The following is an 18,407-nucleotide window of genomic DNA, read 5'->3' as shown; positions in this document are numbered from 1 at the left end:
ATCGGTGCAACCTCTCTTTACGCTGACTTGGGGGTCCGTGCTTTCCCTGGTCGATCCCTGGACTCGAGGAGGGGTTAACTCAACTCAAAACCACCCTCCGCTCCCACTTCTCCATACCCTGGTCGATCTCCTTAGCTTATTTTTTTCCTTAGTCTTTTTTTTTGTCTTGTCACATCTCTAAAACACCTCCCTATCACATCTCCGCCTTCCCCATCATGGTGAACGGGACCGCGGCGGTGCTAGAGCCCACGTTCACAGGGTATGTGGCTACCACACAGGATGCGCTGATTCTTTTCGAGGCATGCTTGACAGGCGTCTTGCATCATGTCCCCCGTCGACCACATGATCGAGAGCGAAGTCATTTGGTGCGCAGTGGGAGTGTCTTCATTTACGAGGAGAACTCCTCAGGGATCAAACGATGGACCGACGGTGTCACTTGGAGTCCCAGTCGCATTTTGGGCAATTTCTTGGTTTACCGCGAGTTGGACAAACCTTTCCCTCCCGGTGAGAAGAAACGCGCCATGAAAAAGGCCAATCGACGCCCCGTACCACCCACTCGACCTGGTGAGCCATATCCGCGACACGACAGCAACGGTCAGAGTTATTCTCCGACATCCCCTCCAGCCGCCTTTGGGGAACGAGCACATCAGTCCGAAGTCGAGCGAGCATTGGTGGGGTCGCTGGTCGATTCATACGGCTTCAAGGACTCGGGTTTGGTCAAGAAGACCATGAGCGTGACTGTCATGGGTATCACCCATCACCTGGTCTCCTATTACAGTGTGGACGACGTGATCCGTGGCGCACTGAGCTGTCCTTCCTTAGTCGAGTCGCTACGCTACATTCGACCGCGCATCGACTTGACTTCCAAACAGAGCTTCCGTGCTCCCATCGACGACCACGAGTCAAATGCCATGGAAAGTGCTGCTCATGACCCTTCGCACGCAGCCCTCTACGGATACCGTCCACAAATGATGGCTCCCCCAGCCTATGGAATGCCAAATCCACCACCCGATTTCTACATGCATCCCAACCACTACGCAGCCACTCACGCTCCACAACAGGGTCCCATCCCAGGATACTCCATGGGCGGCAGCATGCCTGGACAACCAGCACCCAACCCATATCTCCCATCCCCTTCAGTCGCAAACCCGATGGTGAAACAGGAAGATTATCATGCATTCCGCGCTGGTCCATACGGAGGAAGTATGGATTCGATGAGTCACAGCCTCTCCTCATCCATCCCTGGTGGACTCAACTCCAGCATGTCCGGTTCCCTGAGCGAGCGCAATCGCTCAACATCGGATCATAGCCCATCCGCATACCGCAACTCCTCCATATCATCTCGAAGTGTTGCAACCGACGCCACATCTCCCATGGATTCCTCCACGCCAGGCACGTATTCACGAAGCAGTTTTGGCTTACCTAGCCACATGGAAAACACTCATCTTGATTCTCGCGGTATTGGCCCACTCGACCCGAATGTACCTCGTCGTGAATCCAACCCCGTTCACCCCTCATACTACGCCACCCCAGATCGTTCACAATATTATGTCGGTGCGGCGGCCCCCGTCAATCACCCCCACTACGCAGCCTGGACAACCACCGCTCCGGCACAACCCCAAATTTAATCTTTCTCAAATTCAACGTTATCAGCGTTTACGTTGACCTGGGGTTTTCCATTTTTTACGACCTTGTGTTTCTCCATTCTCTTTTTTTTGTTTCCTCTCTACTTTTCCTTTGTTTGGGTACCAGGACTCTTTTAGTCCCTTTTTTTTGGCCCTTTTCTATTTTTATTGTTCTCATGTTCTCCCACGATGATCATTTCCAAGTTTCAAGGATATTTGGGAGCGTGGGGAGTCTTTTAGGGTGGCTTTGTGTTTTCGATTACCCCTTGTTTTGGTTCTAGCTTTTAGGGACGGGTTCGTGTGAAATTTTGCTTTTGCTGGCGAATAGACTTTATTCTGGCTTTTGAAACGTGGCTGGAAACATACGTTGGTGGGTATCTTGAAGCTTGCTTCGGTTCCCTTCTAAGCCCGTTCTACGCAGTGTACTCATGTCTGTCCATATGCTTTTTCTGTTTGTCGGTCATTTTGCTTTCCTCTGGTGGGACTTTTGATTTTTCTCTTTTTGGTTTTTCTTCTCTCGATCAATGCGTGTCCTTTTCCCACTGATTCCACGTTTCGATATCGGGGCAACAACCCCACCTGGGCGGCGTTTTGTTTGGATTCCCTGACGATGTGATGCAACCGACAAAACTGTTTTTTTCTTCTTCCATATCCTCATTCGATCATGAATGTTTACCCGTCTCCGAATACCTGAAATGTCCTCTTTCCCCACCTACTTTCTTTTTACTTTTTGCTCGTGGCCTTGGCTTGGCTTCGCTTTGCCTAATGCAGCTCGCTTAGTTATGGATCTATGGGTCCTGTGCCAATATCGTGAGGGTTGATGGATTCTCTCCACTTGAACTTTAATGATACGCACGGTCGGTATTTCCATCACTGAGTAAGTTCAATGTTTGGGTGGATTGTTGTGTTCCCGTTCCTCCTTATATACCGTACCGAGTCGAGTGGATCTGTGGGATAGCTGTAGTGGTCTGGGCGTATGTTCATCAAATGTTCAATGTGGCTGTTCACTTATGGGAGGATCTCTGCTTCAAATCATTCAATCGTCGACCTTGGAAATGAAAATGATACCTCTTTACCCCAAGGATGTACCTAGCTGATACCACCAGGTACCTACTAGTACCTTACTCATTATGACTGATTGATTTATTGTTACCAGTGGACCCTGATCAGAACCATGACATAGCTCGTTCGATCCCAACAAATGTTCATCAAATACCAGCACGTCGTACTAATCGACATATAGTGGTTATGCATTGACACCACGCCATTAAAATTTCAAATCTACTACCCGGAATAAACGCTGCGATGCCCACGTCAGGCACACCTAGTTGAACTCACTATGTACTAGTAATATGTAGCCATATCCATGGATGCAGTTAGGTTAGTACCCAGGTACCAACCCAATGATCCCCACCAAAGTTCAAAGCATGATCCGTCCATCGGAGAATTCCGGATCCCGATCTTACAACGTAGTATAAAGTCCCACCCGAACGGACCACCATGTAACATGATCCTATCAAATTTTGAACATGTCAACACATAGTTTTATCTGCTGCCACTTACATGCTATGTATACATAATAACTCGAAGCCAGCTTGGGGCCTCTAGCTAAGGTCGGCTTCGCGCTGGAAAGGAAATGCTAACTAAATAACAGGGTCTGGCACTTGCATATCTTACTCTACTAACTGGTAGCCTAAGCTGCCTAGCCAGCCCCCGGTTCTGCTTAATGTCATATAAAGATCTGGAGTAATTTCCGCCTTTCTCCCTCGTTGGAATTTTTCACACTGGGCAGCTACTCTCAGAGCATGAAAATGCCCGGGATCACGTAGGATTCTGATGCTCAGGCAAGATACCTAAAACTTCAGCAAACGAACAAAGGTCCAGCTGAATCGAAATAACGAGGGTTACGCATGATAGACGCTCCATTCGACGACAAGTCACTTACCACTCGAAACAGACAACCCTATTGATTATCGAGAAACCGTCCATCGCGTGGGGAGCCACATCCAATTGGTATCAGATTCCCCTCCTGCTGTACCTGGTAGTTCAACACTGATCGTCAAACAACATAAAGACGGCCAGGGAAAAGAATTCCAAGGCGAGATAGTCGCTTAGCGGCGAAACTAACATTGAACAGACCCAGGGTGTACTGGTCCCGCGAGTTCTCGGTCAAGACACCTTCGACGGACGGCCGACACTCATCAATCCTCTCAGTTTGAAGCCCCGGCACACTTGTTGAGGATACTGCTCGCAAAAGCCGGGGGTAATTGATGAAAAGTCACCGGAAAGAAGCTCGCCAGGTCCGTAGAATCCTATGGCCTTGGCGCCGAGTATATGAATTCAGGCTGGATAATTCCCTGCTCGGCGCGGAATCCGATGGCGGTAGGTGTGGGTTTTTGATCTGGGCAAATCCAGTTTGCGGACAAATGAGGCCTTAAAGAAAATGTTGTAATTTTCTGGTGTCGACGAGCAGATGGGAAGTATGTGGTTGATTCGACGGTTTCCGGCGAACCGAGTTCTGGGTTCTGGTTGACTGGAAGGAACAAGCTGAATGGCAGAGTCTACGAGAATTCGATCGTCCTCCACGTCGGGTGGAATGGAGAGAAATATGCTGCGAACACTGCACACATGTGGCACAGGAAGATGAAGATGGCGATCACCTTGTTTGAACGCCATGCTGCTGCATATAGGGAGAGATGGCGAAATGAGTACCATAAATTATTCTGTTTTGCGTTTCGTTTCTCTCCTTAATTACCGCGTGTTGCCCATATAACTCTTAATCGACCCTGTTGATTGACCCTGGTACATATGCTAAGGCATCACCATAAACCGTTTCGTTTTTCGTTTCGTTTCCCGAATTACTGCGCATTCCCTATATATTAATTGACCCGCCATATTAAATATCATAATAAATCATTTCATTTTGCGTTTCGTTTTCCTTAATTACCGCGCATTACCCATACATTGACCTTTTGACCCCGATTAACTGATAAAACCCCAGAGGATCCACTCGAAGCCGATAAGAACGATTAGATTATTACCGTATCCGTTATCGTACTAGTAGTATGCACTGGCAGATTCCCGAATTTCCCCGCATACAAATACTCTCCATCTTATCTCACCTCACCTCACTTCTCCACCAATTCCACCCACGCCGAACTCTCACACCCCAAACATCACCGCAACCACAAAATATCATACCTAGACTTGTAGAGAACTCAACTTATAAAGCAAGACCACCGCAGCGCAAAGCTCAGCGTCGCGCCCAACAACCAACAACCAAAAACCAAAAACCAAAAACCAAAAACCAAAAACCAAAAACCAAAAACCAAAAACCAAAAACCAAAAACCAAAAAAAAAAACAAAATGCCAACCCTCATCTTCATCCCAGGCGCCTGGCACAAGCCAACCTGCTACAACAAAATCATAGCCCTGCTCTCCCCGCACCACAAATGCGTCAAAGTCACCCTCCCCTCAACAACCGACAACCCCTCCGCAACATTCAAAGACGACCTCACCGCAGCGCAGCTCGCAATCGAGACCGAAACCAGCGCCGGGCTCTCCGTCGTGCTAATCGCACACTCCTACGGCGGGATGGTCGCCAACAGCGCGATAAAAGGGTTCGCGCCTCCCAGCCCACCGCACACCAACCGCGCCACCGGCGCCGTAATCGGGCTCATCCTCATCGCCTCAGGCTTCACCTTCACAGGGCTCTCATTCATGGATCCGTTCCTGGGCAATCCGCCTCCGGGGTGGCGCGCGAACTGGGAAAGCGGGTACGCGGAGCTAGTGACGCCTGCGCGGGAGCTTTTCTACCACGACGTGGACGAGGCGGATGCGGAGGTCGCGATCGCGGAGCTGGGGACGCAGAGTCTTAAGGCGTTGTTTGAGGGCGGGGAGCATAGTTATGCGGGGTGGATGGATGTGAGGGCTTGGTATTTGGGCACGACGGAGGATCGGGGGCTGCCGGTTGTTGTGCAGCGGATGGGGGTTGGGATGGCGAGGGGGATGGGGGGTGTTATTGTTCATCGGGAGATCGGGACGAGTCATTCGCCGTTTTTGAGTAGGCCTGTTGAGACGGCTGACGTTATTATGGAGGCTGTGAAGGATTTTGTGGGGGATGGTCGTGTTGAGGGGGAGGAGGAGGAGGTGGTTGCTGAGAGGCCGGGGGAGGGGAAACAGGTTGTGTTGGTGCCTGTTGCTAGGCTTTGGAGGCCGGTTACGTGGGTTCGGTTTGGGCTTCCGCTTGTTTTTGGACATCTTATTGGGAGGGGAATCTTGGTGTTTGGGTGGGGGAGGAGGTTGTGGAGGTCTGCGTTCCATTGATAGAACGCTTTTATAGTCGTTCGTAAGTGGGCGTATATTGGCCTGTTTCCTTGTAAATGTATAGTATGTATTTCTCCTCTCATCTAGCTTTAATGATATCATGATTCCACTCTTATATATTCATCGATCACAAAAATAGCCTTATTGCTGCTATTGCTGTTGATCAATCAGCCGGAGACAAGCTTATCCCCTCTGAGACTGATCATGCGCACTCAACACATCTGAGCGGGAAAACGATTGCTAACACCCACCGCATACCCAGTCCCTGATCCCCGAATGGATTTTCTTACGTCTCGTATCATCATTCCTCCTGATGAACGACTTCAAACGGAATTCGCACGAGAAAGACCGAGTGGTTGGAGATGGACGCGGAGGTTATATAGCTTGGTGAATTGGCGCCCCCAAGCTGGGCCATTTGAGGTTGTCTGGTATCAATTTGACTCGAGGCTTGAGGAGAGGTCGGATTTTTGGTGGCTCCAAGACGCAAGATGAAGACGTCCGTGATTATAGAGTTAGAGTGCTCGCCACGTTCTCATCGGGCTGTGGAAAGTTCGGATCTGGGATCGTGATTGGGTTTGATGGGGTCAATTATGCCTTGTCGGGTTGGACCTGACAGGGAATCATGGGTGACATTTCAACTTGAGGCGCGAGCAGATTGTGCCTGATCCTGCACGTGTTGAGCTTGGGTGAAATGTTGAATTACTGCATGTGGCTGAGTGCTTGTTGTAGTCGACATCGCGGCCTGTTGCTTGCTACGCTAGATTTCCCGATCAGTCGGAAACTCGACAGCCTGAAGAATCCGATTGGTGATATGTCTTCATGTGTCTATTGTAATGTGATGTTGGCTGGCGAAGCCTATTTGAAAGCCGGTTATGCAATCCTTGTAATTGCATCGGAGCGGACGTTCATGTCTTGCAATATGTTTATTTCTTCCATCGCAGTTGGAAAGCCAATTGTGCACTTGATGTGAAAGACCGATAGCCGAGCTGAGGGCATTGAAATAAATCGTCTCGAATATGTATATTTTCACAGTCGAGTCCTTAATGATTGGAACACGGTCCAAGGCACCGGTGAATCCTTATTCAATCTCCTCGCGGACATCGCAAACAACATTGCGAATATCAGTTGACATTCCTTGCACGCTTTTCAGAACACTCAAAGAGTGGAGGTGCTTTCGGTTTAATACGTATATCTGCTCCCACTTTTCGTAAAATTGGTTGTCTTGAAAGACTTGTAGCTTTTTCCAGTTGCGGTATGAAACGCCAAGGTATACCTTTGAGGAATACCTTTGGTGAAGTCCAGTGCTCTTGAACGAAGATCTCCAAAGATTCAGCAAATCGACCCACATGATGACCCGCTTATGATCGTCCCCCCGTAAAATTGGGCAGACAAGAGACTGGCGTTCATCCTCTGGAACGGCCTGAACGCTATTGCTCTCTTGTCGCTGCCGTGATTCTTCGGCTGGCTTCAGAGATTGAATCATCGAGGTGCTTGAACCAGTCAATGACAGATTACATGTAATCCGTCAAGCCCTAGTTTTCTCGGCAGGCGGTATATGTTTTAATGGTATCCGCGAACACAGGGAGGTTTAAGTAGTCAAGACATAAACTTCCCATCTCTATCTCGTGAGTAAGTGGGTTGATGATATTCTCGCCCACCAGAAAGCTAGTCACAAGATGGATAAGAAGTCCATTTCTAGGGAAGCTCAGAGGAAGTGGAGATATACTGCTTGGCTGTCAATTCATAGGATTAAATGCACTGTTGCATCATCTCGAATATCTACCATGGATCCGCATAGATCCTTTGCAGAGGCTACCTGAAATTTTCGCTATTCAAAATCAACCGACTCTGCATCGGGATTTATCGACTTCAAAGCCTGGATTTCGCGATAACGGTACATTAAAGTTAACACCAGGAAGTAGTAGTATGTGGTTGAGTCTATCTAGACAGTAGATCCACAATTCTGGGATCTTAGTCAGCCCCCGCAAAAAAGCCAAAAAAAAAGTTATCTCGACACGCGGAATCGAACCGCGGACTTTCTGATAAACTGAAATTCTATTACAGTCAGATGCGATAGCCAACTACACCATGTCGAGATTTGATGAGGTAACAGAGCAATATTTGGAGATATGTACCTCTAATGCAGATCGCGACTCACTTGGTGGAATTTATGGCTCAGCAGTGAAAAGGATATTTACGCCCTGGATTCAATACAATTAGGAGGTGATAGATAGGATATCTATAAAGACAAGCTCTTGAAATGACCTGAACCTACTAAATACGGCCGCCTTTAAGGTTTATTTAACGTTTAGTTCAAGGAATGGCGCCTAGCTAGAAAGGGAGGCAAGGGACTCAAAGTAGCTCTTCGTGTTACGGGACCATCTATTCCATAAAAAGAAGGATTCTTCGGCACAGCAGAAAAGAGACTGTAGATTGAGAACACATTTAAGATATAGACTTGACTGAATTAAAGTTAAAGTTAATGCCGCAAAGTATCTTGGAGAAGAAGAGGTTGTCCGCCTATCATTGAGCGATCTACTCAAGGCAATCGGGCTGACTGCCCGATAGGACTAAGAACTATTGAATAAAAAAAAAATAAAAACAAGAAGAAGAAGAAGAAGAAGAAGAAGAAGAAGAAGAAGAAACTGGATGTCCGAGCACAGATCGCACGACTTGCAGACTTACACCTCCATCCTTATCCCCGCAGGAAGGGCCAGTCTGGAACAAATTCTTCCAGATTTCGGTCGGTAAGCCAGCCAACCGGCATACTGTGCGCCTCCGAGAGCGAGGCAGAACGCTGCCGACGGGGAGCACTGCTCATCTCGAACACCTCCTCCTCCTCATACACCTTCCCCCCAATCACACCTGCCCGGTCCCTGTCCAGCGATTCGAGATGAGCGACAACGAAATATACATCATCCACATCATGGCCAAAGGCAGGGTGAGCCGCAGGTGGGGACCGAAGGGTATGTAGGTTGTACAGTTTTCGGACACGACGAAGGAGACGGGGGCTGGTCGCGGAGTAGGCTTCCACGGTTGAGCGTAACGGAGGGTTGGGCCTTTGAGCAGGCACGACACTTGATGTCCCGGTGTTGATGGTGCTGGCAGTCGGCTCAATCTGGGTTCTATTTGTCTGGTTCGAGCGCACCCTCGACGGAGTAAGTCCGACCTCGAGGTTTTGGCGGACCGAGAACAAGCCGTTTCCTAGCTGCTGCGTGGGGTTCCAGTGGTTATATCCGCCACTTGCGTATTGCCCATTGCCGTACTGAGTGTTCAAGCCCTGTTGGAAGTTGTTGTTGGTGTTATTGTTGTTTCCCGCGAGGCTGTTATTCTGGGATGCTGAATTATCTGAAGGGATCGTCACCTGGTACTGAAGTTAGTAGACTGCTGTTATATATCTCTCATCTTTCTCTCATTTTGACTGCATATATCTCTGAGAAGGACAAAGGGATGCAACTTACCGATCGCGTGAACTTTCTTCCTGGCATGGCGATATAGTGATCGAACGAGCTCTCCAGGGCAGCAAAGTTGAATCCCCCAGCCTTGTCCACGGGCTCAAACCTCTGACCAACCTCTCGACGGAAATTGACTCCTCGGCGATCCTGGGGTTGGTATTTCGCCAGCGAAAGAAGCATCTTCGGGTAACTGCCGAACCACGCGTCGAGAACAGGGTTGATGTCAAGGTTCAGCTTGATGTCTGCATCGGCAGTTGGCTTGTGGACAAGCATGACGAAAGTGAATTCACGAGGAAGACCAGACCGCTGGAGGGTGTTCTCCTCGAGAGACCAGACAATCTCACCGGACTCAACATCGTACTCAGGACCGAGGGCGCTCTTCAGGGTGCGAGAGGAGCCTTGAATACGCATCATCTCATAGCGGCGAAAATGTCTGCTCAAGCTGCCGGATGGGATAAGGCTGGCGGTAACCGGGGCTTCGGAAATTCCAAGAGAGCCAGCGAGGCTGAAGGACCACTGCATGTTCTCGGGGGAAACAGTTCCAAAGATAAGGTGAGGCGCATGCATTAGGAAGCGGGGATTGCCATGGGGAAGCATCTCAGAGGTGCGCATCTCTTGGCTTCCGCGTACCGAAGCCCGGATGGTAGCGCTTTTGAAACGGTGGGAAAGGGTATGAGATGGGTGGAAAACAAAATTGATTGCTAAGAAATCAACGTTCTCCGCATCCATATCCGCAACTGAAGCGCTCGAGTAAAAGCCATGCTGCAAACGTTCAACGTGCGCCGTTATGTACGCACCACCGGGAAGCTGGCGCTCATAGACACAAGGCCGATTGACAAACAGACGTGGATCAGCCATGTTTGGATCTCCAGAGCCTTTCTTTGACTTTTTAGGGGTTTTCTTTGGATGATTAGCGTCAGGTTTGGATGGATCAGGGACCGGAGCAGGATGAAAGGAATGAGGGTGAAGAGTTGAAGGAGGAGGAGGAGGAGAGATTGAATCCAAGTTTTTTTGTTTCCGGAGCACCGCCGGCGAGGTGTTTGACGACATAATCGACTCGCAAGCCGGCGGTGGGATACGACTCGCCATTATGATGAGTCGCCGGTGTGGATTAGTCGTCGGCGTGGGTCCACACCACAGTCCTGGATATATGAATATAAATATCGCCGTCTGATCTCCATCTGGAATTCTTTGAGATGGTATGTGAGTTGCTTGCAGTTTACAGCAACAATAAAAAACTTATCAAAGATGTGAGCTAGGATGTTCGTAGTTCTAAATATGTTAGTGTTAAAGCAGAAATGGCCTTTGCCTGGTCCAGGGATGATGTCGATCATCAGGCGCTTCGTCATGTGAGGTTTCCCATCAGGTGGGTGAAACATTGTGAACAGCCATAATGACTTATCGCTCTTGGCAGATTTCGCTTTGATGTGGGTAAGCAAGGTTGGCCTAGTGGTTCCCAAGAGTGAAAGTGGCATTTTGAAGCCAATTCAATGATATTGTGCACTAGATGTACATGTAGATGAGTTTAAAGGTTTAAAGGTTTAAAGATGGTGGATCCTTGGAGCTGGGGTCGGAATCCGGATTAACTGATTATCCGGATATCCACCCAAAATCCTCTTTGGCATCCGGGGCCCGGGGGCCTCGGTTCTACCAAGACAAACACTACTCGCAATTCTGAGGCTGCTTAGGAGGGTTATTGGTCCACATTGGTATTCTACACACCCAATAGTGAGATACCCTCTTTTTCCAAAAGCCCGCCTTATACTGTAAACCACAGCTACCTTTTTGATCGCGTGATCGTGTGATTGCCGGTATCCGCCCACGCTCTTCATTCCCTTCCTTTTAAGGTAGAAGTGTAGGGATACTTCGTTTAATTGCATCTGTACTTGGAAGCCACTGGCAGTTTCCAGGGCATGCGCATTTTGATAATTTGATTCTCGCCGAGAATACTTTCAGAGTTTGTTTAAAGGCCATTTTCCCTCCGAGCCCTTTCTCCGGAGGATCAGGTGTTTGAATATTCCAGTCCTTTTACTTTCCGTGTCAATATGTTCTCTGCAACTGCATCGAAAACGATGCGGGCTTTCCCAACATGCCGAGTCTCCCGGCCTCTCTGTGGCCCTGCCCGACTACTTGTCCAGGGTCAACGGAACGTGTCACGTCCTCAATGCATGTCCACGTTGATCAATTCCCCATCAACAGTTCATTTGCCAACCAGGTATGGTGATTTGCATATTTTTACAGCTTCAATTCTGACCTTTTCCAGGAATCTGCAGTCTCGTGGCTGCCTAATTTCGATTCCAAGGATAACGCTGCTAGGCGATCGCAGAAGATGGACATCATCAAAGCCATCGGGGGAACCCAAGGAGTCTCAATCAGAGGAGTACGTCAAATTTTCCATTATTTATAGCGTGTCCATACCAACTGACCAGAGTCAGCTCCAAACCAACGACTGCTGCCAAGCGTCTCCTGTCCAAGCTTCCAATGGGCAAAAGCCATGAGAATATTTACACCATTCCCAACATTCTCACCTTTACTCGGTTAATCGCGGCCCCCGTAGTGGGATATTTGCTAGTCCACGACTACCACGCAGCTGCCTTGTCCCTGTTCGCTTATGCAGGTATTACCGATTTAGTCGATGGCTGGATTGCTCGTAAATGGAACCTGCAAACGGTCGTGGGAACCATCATTGATCCCATGGCTGATAAACTGCTGATGACCGTCGGAGTCGCGTGTCTAGCGGTGAATGGGTCGCTTCCAAGTATGTGTGCGTCTCCCTGTCTTGTCATGCATCTAACCTGACCCCCCACTGCAGTTTGGCTCGCCGTGATCATCCTTGGTCGTGACATTGGCCTAGCCATATCGGCCATCTACTACCGATGGATTTCTCTTCCACCCCCTAAGACTATGGCTCGCTACTGGGACTTTTCGCTCCCTTCCGCCGAGGTCAAGCCTACCGAAATTTCCAAGATCAACACTGCTCTGCAATTGGTGTTGGTAGGCAGCGCAATTGGCCTACCTGTGCTTCCCGAGGCTGTTATTAGTGCTTGGCACTTGTCAGAGGCCATGACTGGATTCCAGTAAGTGATACACCCTTGGCAGATCAATTTTCCCTTTTTTTTTGCGTGCATATTTTTTTTCCCAAGACGATGTACGGACTTGTGGGGCCCCTTCAGCCAGTTCAGTGAAGCACCTAGTACATACGACCATAGGGTGTGGAGAACAGGGCTTCCCGTCCGCTCAGCCGTACTTAAGCCACACGCCGGTCAGTTAGTAGTATGGTGGGTGACCACATGCGAATCCTGACTGTTGTATGTTTTTTTTTTTCCGACGTTCTTTTTTCCCCCAATGTCTTTCCTTGTGATTTGACGTGTCATTTCACTGCGTTGTGTAATTTTCTGAGTTGCTTTTTGATTGGGTATGGCGGCTTACTAACAATTGTTGCAGGTACCTTGTGGCGGGTACTACCATCTGGTCGGGATTGAGCTACGTCTTGTCCAACAATGCGGTGAAAATTCTCAGCAACGAGGAAATCCAGAAGCGCATTGCTGCTGCTGCTGCAAAGCGGAAGCCCTAAAAATCACGCAACATCTGCATGAAGTTTGATTCGATCGATCATTGTACACTACTAGCATTAGGCGATTTTCATTTTCATTTTCATTTTCAAATCAGCATTTTTTTCTCAACCCCAGATCAAACTTGGAGGTGTCAGACTCTTACGGATTGAGATCCATGCCCGACTGATAAAATATGCATCTAGCTGTAGTAGGTACGTGGCGCGAATGCACACATGGAACTGGCTACGTAGGGTCAAGAGTCTGTGCACACTCACTTAAAAATCAAAATGCCCCGTACAAAAACTTCGTTATTGATTTCGAGACAGCCACATTTTCAGGCCCTATCGACAATGTCTCCGCATGAATTCTACCGCGTCCGCCGAGAGGGAGGGGAATTGTACATAGACCCCTCTTAATCTATCGCCACGCTCATTTCTCTGGGATTATTGGTCGTTGCCGCGAAGATGCCTGCTTTACATGATTTCAAAAGAGAGTTTGGCAAAGCACAGATGATCAATATCCATGGGGATGTGAAAATTGAATCCTTGTATATAGTGGTGGTGTTTACAGTTAAATCCGTTATCTCCACACTATACACTCGCGGAGTTTTGTTTCTTTAGCAAACTTCTCTCAGGGACTTAAGGCGCCCTGTAAGGACTCATGGAGACAATTCGATAGGTTCATTTTGATTCCTGATGCAGCAAAGTACAGATTTTGGATGGCAACGAAAATAATCAAGATATGCGTATTTGATCTGTATTGTAAATTACCGGACTATCATATTAGCGAGGTAATTGTTTATTACCTGTAAGGTTCTTAGCTGCAACCTGGCCCAAGTCAACTTTCCTCAGCCTCACCATGATTGATTTCTTGGTTGACGGGCGGTGCAAACGAACCATGGCTCCTGACCTCGCGATCTCAGCAAGCACTTGAACGGAAAATAGTAGCAATTAATGAGCCTTAAAGAAAATGGCTATAGCCAGTCTTTGAGTTCTTATCCAGCACTTAAGGGCCCAGCCAGAGTTTGTCGGCCCGTCCCTCGCGCTTATCCTAGCAAGTACTAGTAGCTGGTGCCAAGGTTCAGCGCCTGGCGGTCACCTGAGAGCGGGGTAAAAGACAATCTCACACATTCAGCGGACAGCAGCTAGAAAGGTCAATCGGCTTATTGATTACAGCGCTATTTTCTGTGTTGAATATCCAGCATGAGCTCAACATCTTTTGGCGGTACGAACGCGGGTGTTCAACTTCTTCATAACCACGGGACAATAAACAACTTTTCATCTGGTGAATGCGTCAAAGTCCCTGGAAAGCCGTAGTCAGTTGACTAACACTTTTTGGCCCAGACCGACCGGAAGACCCAGTACAGAAGATAGACACAGGTTCGCTCCACCCTGTACCAATCGAAGACAATTTGACTTACCAGGGGACTTACTATGGGGACAGAGGTGCTCAAGTCACTGGCATTCCCACAGATGCTGGATCGGAGGGACAACATCGAGGCGTGTCACACGAATACCTGCGAATGGATCTTGGAGCTGGAAGAATACCAGTCGTGGAGGGATCAGCCCCTTGGTCTGTTATGGATTAAGGGCAAGCCTGGTGCTGGAAAATCAACCTTGATGGTTTTCCTACACGGCATACTCCAGAAATTCCATGACGGTCAGCAATTCCATGACGACAGCCACGGTGTTATTTGGCTCGAGTTTTTCTTTTCCGCCCGAGGCGTGGAGATGCAACGTACACCACTAGGAATGCTCCGATCGCTGCTAAACCAGCTTCTTGTCGGTGACGCGACCATACGCCCCCAGGTGCGCAAGATCTATGAACAACGATGTATGCAGTTTGGATCTGGTGAACGTCAGTGGGAGTGGCCACAAACAGTGCTAGAAGACTTGCTAGCAAGTGTGATCCTGGCATCAGCCCAGCACATCATCATTTTTGTGGATGCTTTAGACGAGGCTGGCGCTGAGTCCGCTCAACAGCTCGCAGCATATTTCCACCGTCTCATTGATCGTGCTGATAGAAATCATGCCGATGGAAAGAAGCCAGCCCTTCAGGTCTGTATCTCATGCCGACACTATCCTATTGTGGAGAGTGCCCAGACTGTAGCAATACATGTCGAAGACCACAATCAAGACGATATCACTACATACATCAAGGATGAACTTCTTGAGACAGAGTCCAGGGACGTTTCTAGTCAAGAAATAAGAGAGGGACTAGTGGGAGAATTGGCCCAGCATACCAAGGGTATCTTCCAATGGGCCCGTCTTGTAATCCCCTCGTTAAGCGAAAAATTACCGAGGGGGAGTCAATCAGCGATATCAGGGATTGGCTAGCCGAGGTTCCAGCCGACCTAGAAAACGTCTACACATATATTCTGAGCAATGTGATCACGACCAGCAATCGAGAGCAGTCATTTCTATTCTTTCAATGGATATGCCTAGCCGAGCGACCCTTAACTTTAGTTGAGATACGATACGCATTAGCGGCTACAAATGCTCAAATATCATTACCGTCTCGAACGATATGGAAGAAACTCCCCGGTTTCATCGACAGCGATGAACGCATGAAGCAAAGAGTCAAGGCCCTTGCTGGTGGACTAGCCGAAGTAGTCTCCAGTAATGATGAGGAGATTATACAGGTAGTACACCAGTCAGTCAATGATTTCTTACACAACAAAGGGCTGCTCCTTCTCTACCATAACACCAGTGGTAGAGTTAGGTCTATAGTAGATACTATGAACAATATCATCTTTCAGTCCCAGGCAACGCTCTACCGATCGTGTCTAGCATATCTTACCACTGTTTGTTCAATCAAACAGATGAGTCAGTTTCAAAGATCCAAAGATAACTTCAATCACGAAAACCCATTTCTTATCTACACGGCTTTGAATATCTTTATTCATGCAGAAAAGGCTGCCAGCTCTCGAAGTACTTTGCTACATAATGAAACCGACATCCTTCAACGAATAATGAGTCCTTGGGTTCAAATCTACCGGCATCTCCATTTTTACGGCCCAGCATGTCCAGCTAAAGGAACAACTGCTTTACATATAGCAGCGTCTGCGAATCTAGTGGATTTGATAATATCTGTATTATCAGGGGGTGAATATATTGAGAAAACAAACGAAGATGGAGAGACAGCACTACACTTTGCAGCACGAGCTGGACATATAACAGCTGGCAAGACATTACAGGAAAAAGGAGCAAACCGAGAAGCAAAGAGCAATAAGAGAGCGACTCCTTTAATGGAGGCAGCTAGCCATGGACAAATAAGATTTGTCGAATGGCTTCTAGATGAGGGCGTGGAGCTTAAGATAGGAGCTGGGGCTGCGCTACAAGAAGCTTCATCGAATGGTCACATTACAATTGTCGAGATATTCCTTAGGGCTGGGGCGAATGCCAACACCCAGGGTGGTTATTACGGCAATGCCCTCCAGGCTGCTGCAAGCAGTGGAAGTTCTGAGACAGTCAAGATCCTGCTTGATGCTTATGCTGATGTCAACGCCCAGGGTGGTCGGTACAGCAATGCTCTACAGGCTGCTGCAAAGACTGGAAGTGCTGAGATAGTCAAGATCCTGCTTGATGCTCATGCTGATATTAACGCCCAGGGTGGTCTATACGGCAATGCGCTACAGGCTGCTGCTGCTACTTTACAGGATGCAGGTACTGAGACAGTTAAGATCCTGCTTAATGCTCATGCTGATATCAACGCCCAGGGTGGTCTATACGGCAATGCTCTACAGGCAGCTGCATTTAGTGGAAAGGCTGAGAGAGTCAAGATCCTACTTGACGCTCATGCTGACGTTAACGCCCAGGGTGGTCTATACGGCAATGCTCTACAGGCAGCTGCTATTTCTCTATGGAATAGTACTGAGATATTCAAGATCCTGCTTGATGCTCATGCTGATGTCAACGCCCAGGGTGGTGAGTTCGGCAATGCTCTACAGGCAGCTGCATTTAGTGGAAATGCTGAGATAATCAAGATCCTGCTTGACGCTCATGTTGATATCAACGCCCAGGGTGGTGAGTACGGCAATGCTCTACAGGCAGCTGCATTTAGTGGAAATGCTGAGATAATCAAGATCCTGCTTGACGCTCATGTTGATATCAACGCCCAGGGTGGTGAGTACGGCAATGCTCTACAGGCAGCTGTATTTAGTGGAAATGCTGAGATAGTCAAGATCCTACTTGACGCTCATGCTGACGTTAACGCCCAGGGTGGTGAGTATTCCTCACCCCTCTTGATGGCTATTTCTATGGGTCATCTTGATACTATTGAAGTTCTTCTTCATGCTGGTGCGGATACCTCCCTTACAGATGGACTCGATCAGACGCCTCTTCACATCGCAGCTTCAAGGAACAACGTTCATGTTCTCTTACAATTTCCCCAACTTGCTTCAGCTATTGCTATCAATAAGCGCAACAGGCTCTTACAAACCCCTCTCCACTTGGCTATCTACTTTGGCCACATCGACCTTGCGATAAAGCTTCTCCATCTGGGAGCGGACCCTTCTGCTTCAGACGGCTATGGTAGAAATGCTATGGACTGGGCACCCGGGCACGAGCCTTTAATGCGGGAAATACGTGAACGTTGTCCTCAGCTCTCGTTAACACCCCACGACAAGCAACAATCAATTGTTCGACAATCCATCTTTCAGTTGTCTAATACTCTTCCTGAGATTGGCGTGAACCGGTCTTCATGGCTTGTTTTACAGCAATTAGCTCGGTATTTCCTATTTCTCAACGACACCAACAATGCACGCCATCTTTTTCACGTTCGAATCCCTCAGAGAAACTCCTTTGACGACTATATGTATAAAGCTTTCTGCAATTTCTGTCACGAATTTACCCCTGGATATCGTTTTGTATGCAGAATCTGCGAAAATATAGATATCTGCTCTTCCTGCGTGCCCATATACCCTTTTCACGACAGATCACATCCGAATCAAAAGCATGATCTCTTTGAAGTGTCTGGCCTGCCTGACGACAAGTCTCAACTCACTGGACCAGTACCTCCGAAATTGACATACTTCCTCGATCATCCTCACTGTGATTCTCTTGGGGAGAATATCAATCAATCCGAGATGAAGCTACCAAAAGATTCCTCATCCTTCACAGTATGGGGAAAGAACGTTCTGATTTCAAACACTACATTGGGCCTGGTTTTCATGTTCTCTGCGATCTTTTTTGGGCTACTAGCCACTTACTTGAAGTCTGGCTATTTTGAAAGTATTTGAATTGTGCGTTTGACCTGTTGCGTTCTTGCTGTTGATACATACATGAGGAAAGAAATTGATTGATTTGCACGAGGGTTTCCGGCTGTACATAATGCTGTTTCTCATTCAAATGTTTGTAGCCAAAAATCTTCTGTTTAGCCTTGAATTGAGGCATTGCCAGATCTGTTCAGCAATCCACTTGATCCTTCTCCTTGCTTTTTGGGGGGAC

General features: G+C 48.2%; 6 protein-coding genes across 6 annotated transcripts; 4 read left to right on the top strand and 2 right to left on the bottom strand.

The window, feature by feature from the left end:
- Positions 1–215: 215 nt before the first annotated feature.
- Positions 216–1,628, top strand: N7466_003377 (camp independent regulatory protein; the record flags this gene model as incomplete). Its single annotated transcript, XM_057162774.1, has 1 exon — positions 216–1,628. The coding sequence occupies one exon, from the start codon at positions 216–218 to the stop codon at positions 1,626–1,628; it is 1,413 nt and encodes a 470-aa protein (XP_057023889.1).
- Positions 1,629–4,991: 3,363 nt separating this feature from the next.
- On the top strand, positions 4,992–5,951 carry N7466_003376 (alpha/beta hydrolase; the record flags this gene model as incomplete). The annotated part of the gene is made up of 1 exon (XM_057162773.1): positions 4,992–5,951. The coding sequence occupies one exon, from the start codon at positions 4,992–4,994 to the stop codon at positions 5,949–5,951; it is 960 nt and encodes a 319-aa protein (XP_057023888.1).
- A 1,078-nt stretch (positions 5,952–7,029) lies between these two features.
- On the bottom strand, positions 7,030–7,434 carry N7466_003375 (uncharacterized protein; the record flags this gene model as incomplete). Its single annotated transcript, XM_057162772.1, has 1 exon — positions 7,030–7,434. One exon carries the CDS (start codon positions 7,432–7,434, stop codon positions 7,030–7,032), a length of 405 nt encoding a protein of 134 aa, XP_057023887.1.
- Positions 7,435–8,646: 1,212 nt separating this feature from the next.
- N7466_003374 (uncharacterized protein) lies at positions 8,647–10,264 on the bottom strand (the record flags this gene model as incomplete). Its single annotated transcript, XM_057162771.1, has 2 exons — positions 8,647–9,315; positions 9,413–10,264. 2 exons carry the CDS (start codon positions 10,262–10,264, stop codon positions 8,647–8,649), a joined length of 1,521 nt encoding a protein of 506 aa, XP_057023886.1.
- A 1,306-nt stretch (positions 10,265–11,570) lies between these two features.
- Positions 11,571–12,980, top strand: N7466_003373 (cardiolipin synthase; the record flags this gene model as incomplete). The annotated part of the gene is made up of 5 exons (XM_057162770.1): positions 11,571–11,621; positions 11,670–11,786; positions 11,867–12,164; positions 12,219–12,483; positions 12,851–12,980. 5 exons carry the CDS (start codon positions 11,571–11,573, stop codon positions 12,978–12,980), a joined length of 861 nt encoding a protein of 286 aa, XP_057023885.1.
- A 1,182-nt stretch (positions 12,981–14,162) lies between these two features.
- N7466_003372 (ankyrin repeat domain-containing protein) lies at positions 14,163–18,199 on the top strand (the record flags this gene model as incomplete). Its single annotated transcript, XM_057162769.1, has 5 exons — positions 14,163–14,275; positions 14,384–15,207; positions 15,447–15,671; positions 16,062–17,688; positions 17,896–18,199. Exons 2-5 carry the CDS (start codon positions 14,394–14,396, stop codon positions 18,197–18,199), a joined length of 2,970 nt encoding a protein of 989 aa, XP_057023884.1. The 5' UTR covers positions 14,163–14,275; positions 14,384–14,393.
- Between the last annotated feature and the right edge of the window lie 208 nt (positions 18,200–18,407).

The sequence above is a fragment of the Penicillium verhagenii genome (assembly GCF_028828195.1).
Source record: "Penicillium verhagenii strain IBT 33310 chromosome Unknown utg000004l_segment0_segment0, whole genome shotgun sequence".
Classification (NCBI taxonomy): domain Eukaryota; kingdom Fungi; phylum Ascomycota; class Eurotiomycetes; order Eurotiales; family Aspergillaceae; genus Penicillium; species Penicillium verhagenii.
This window is presented reverse-complemented; position numbering and strand designations above follow the sequence as displayed.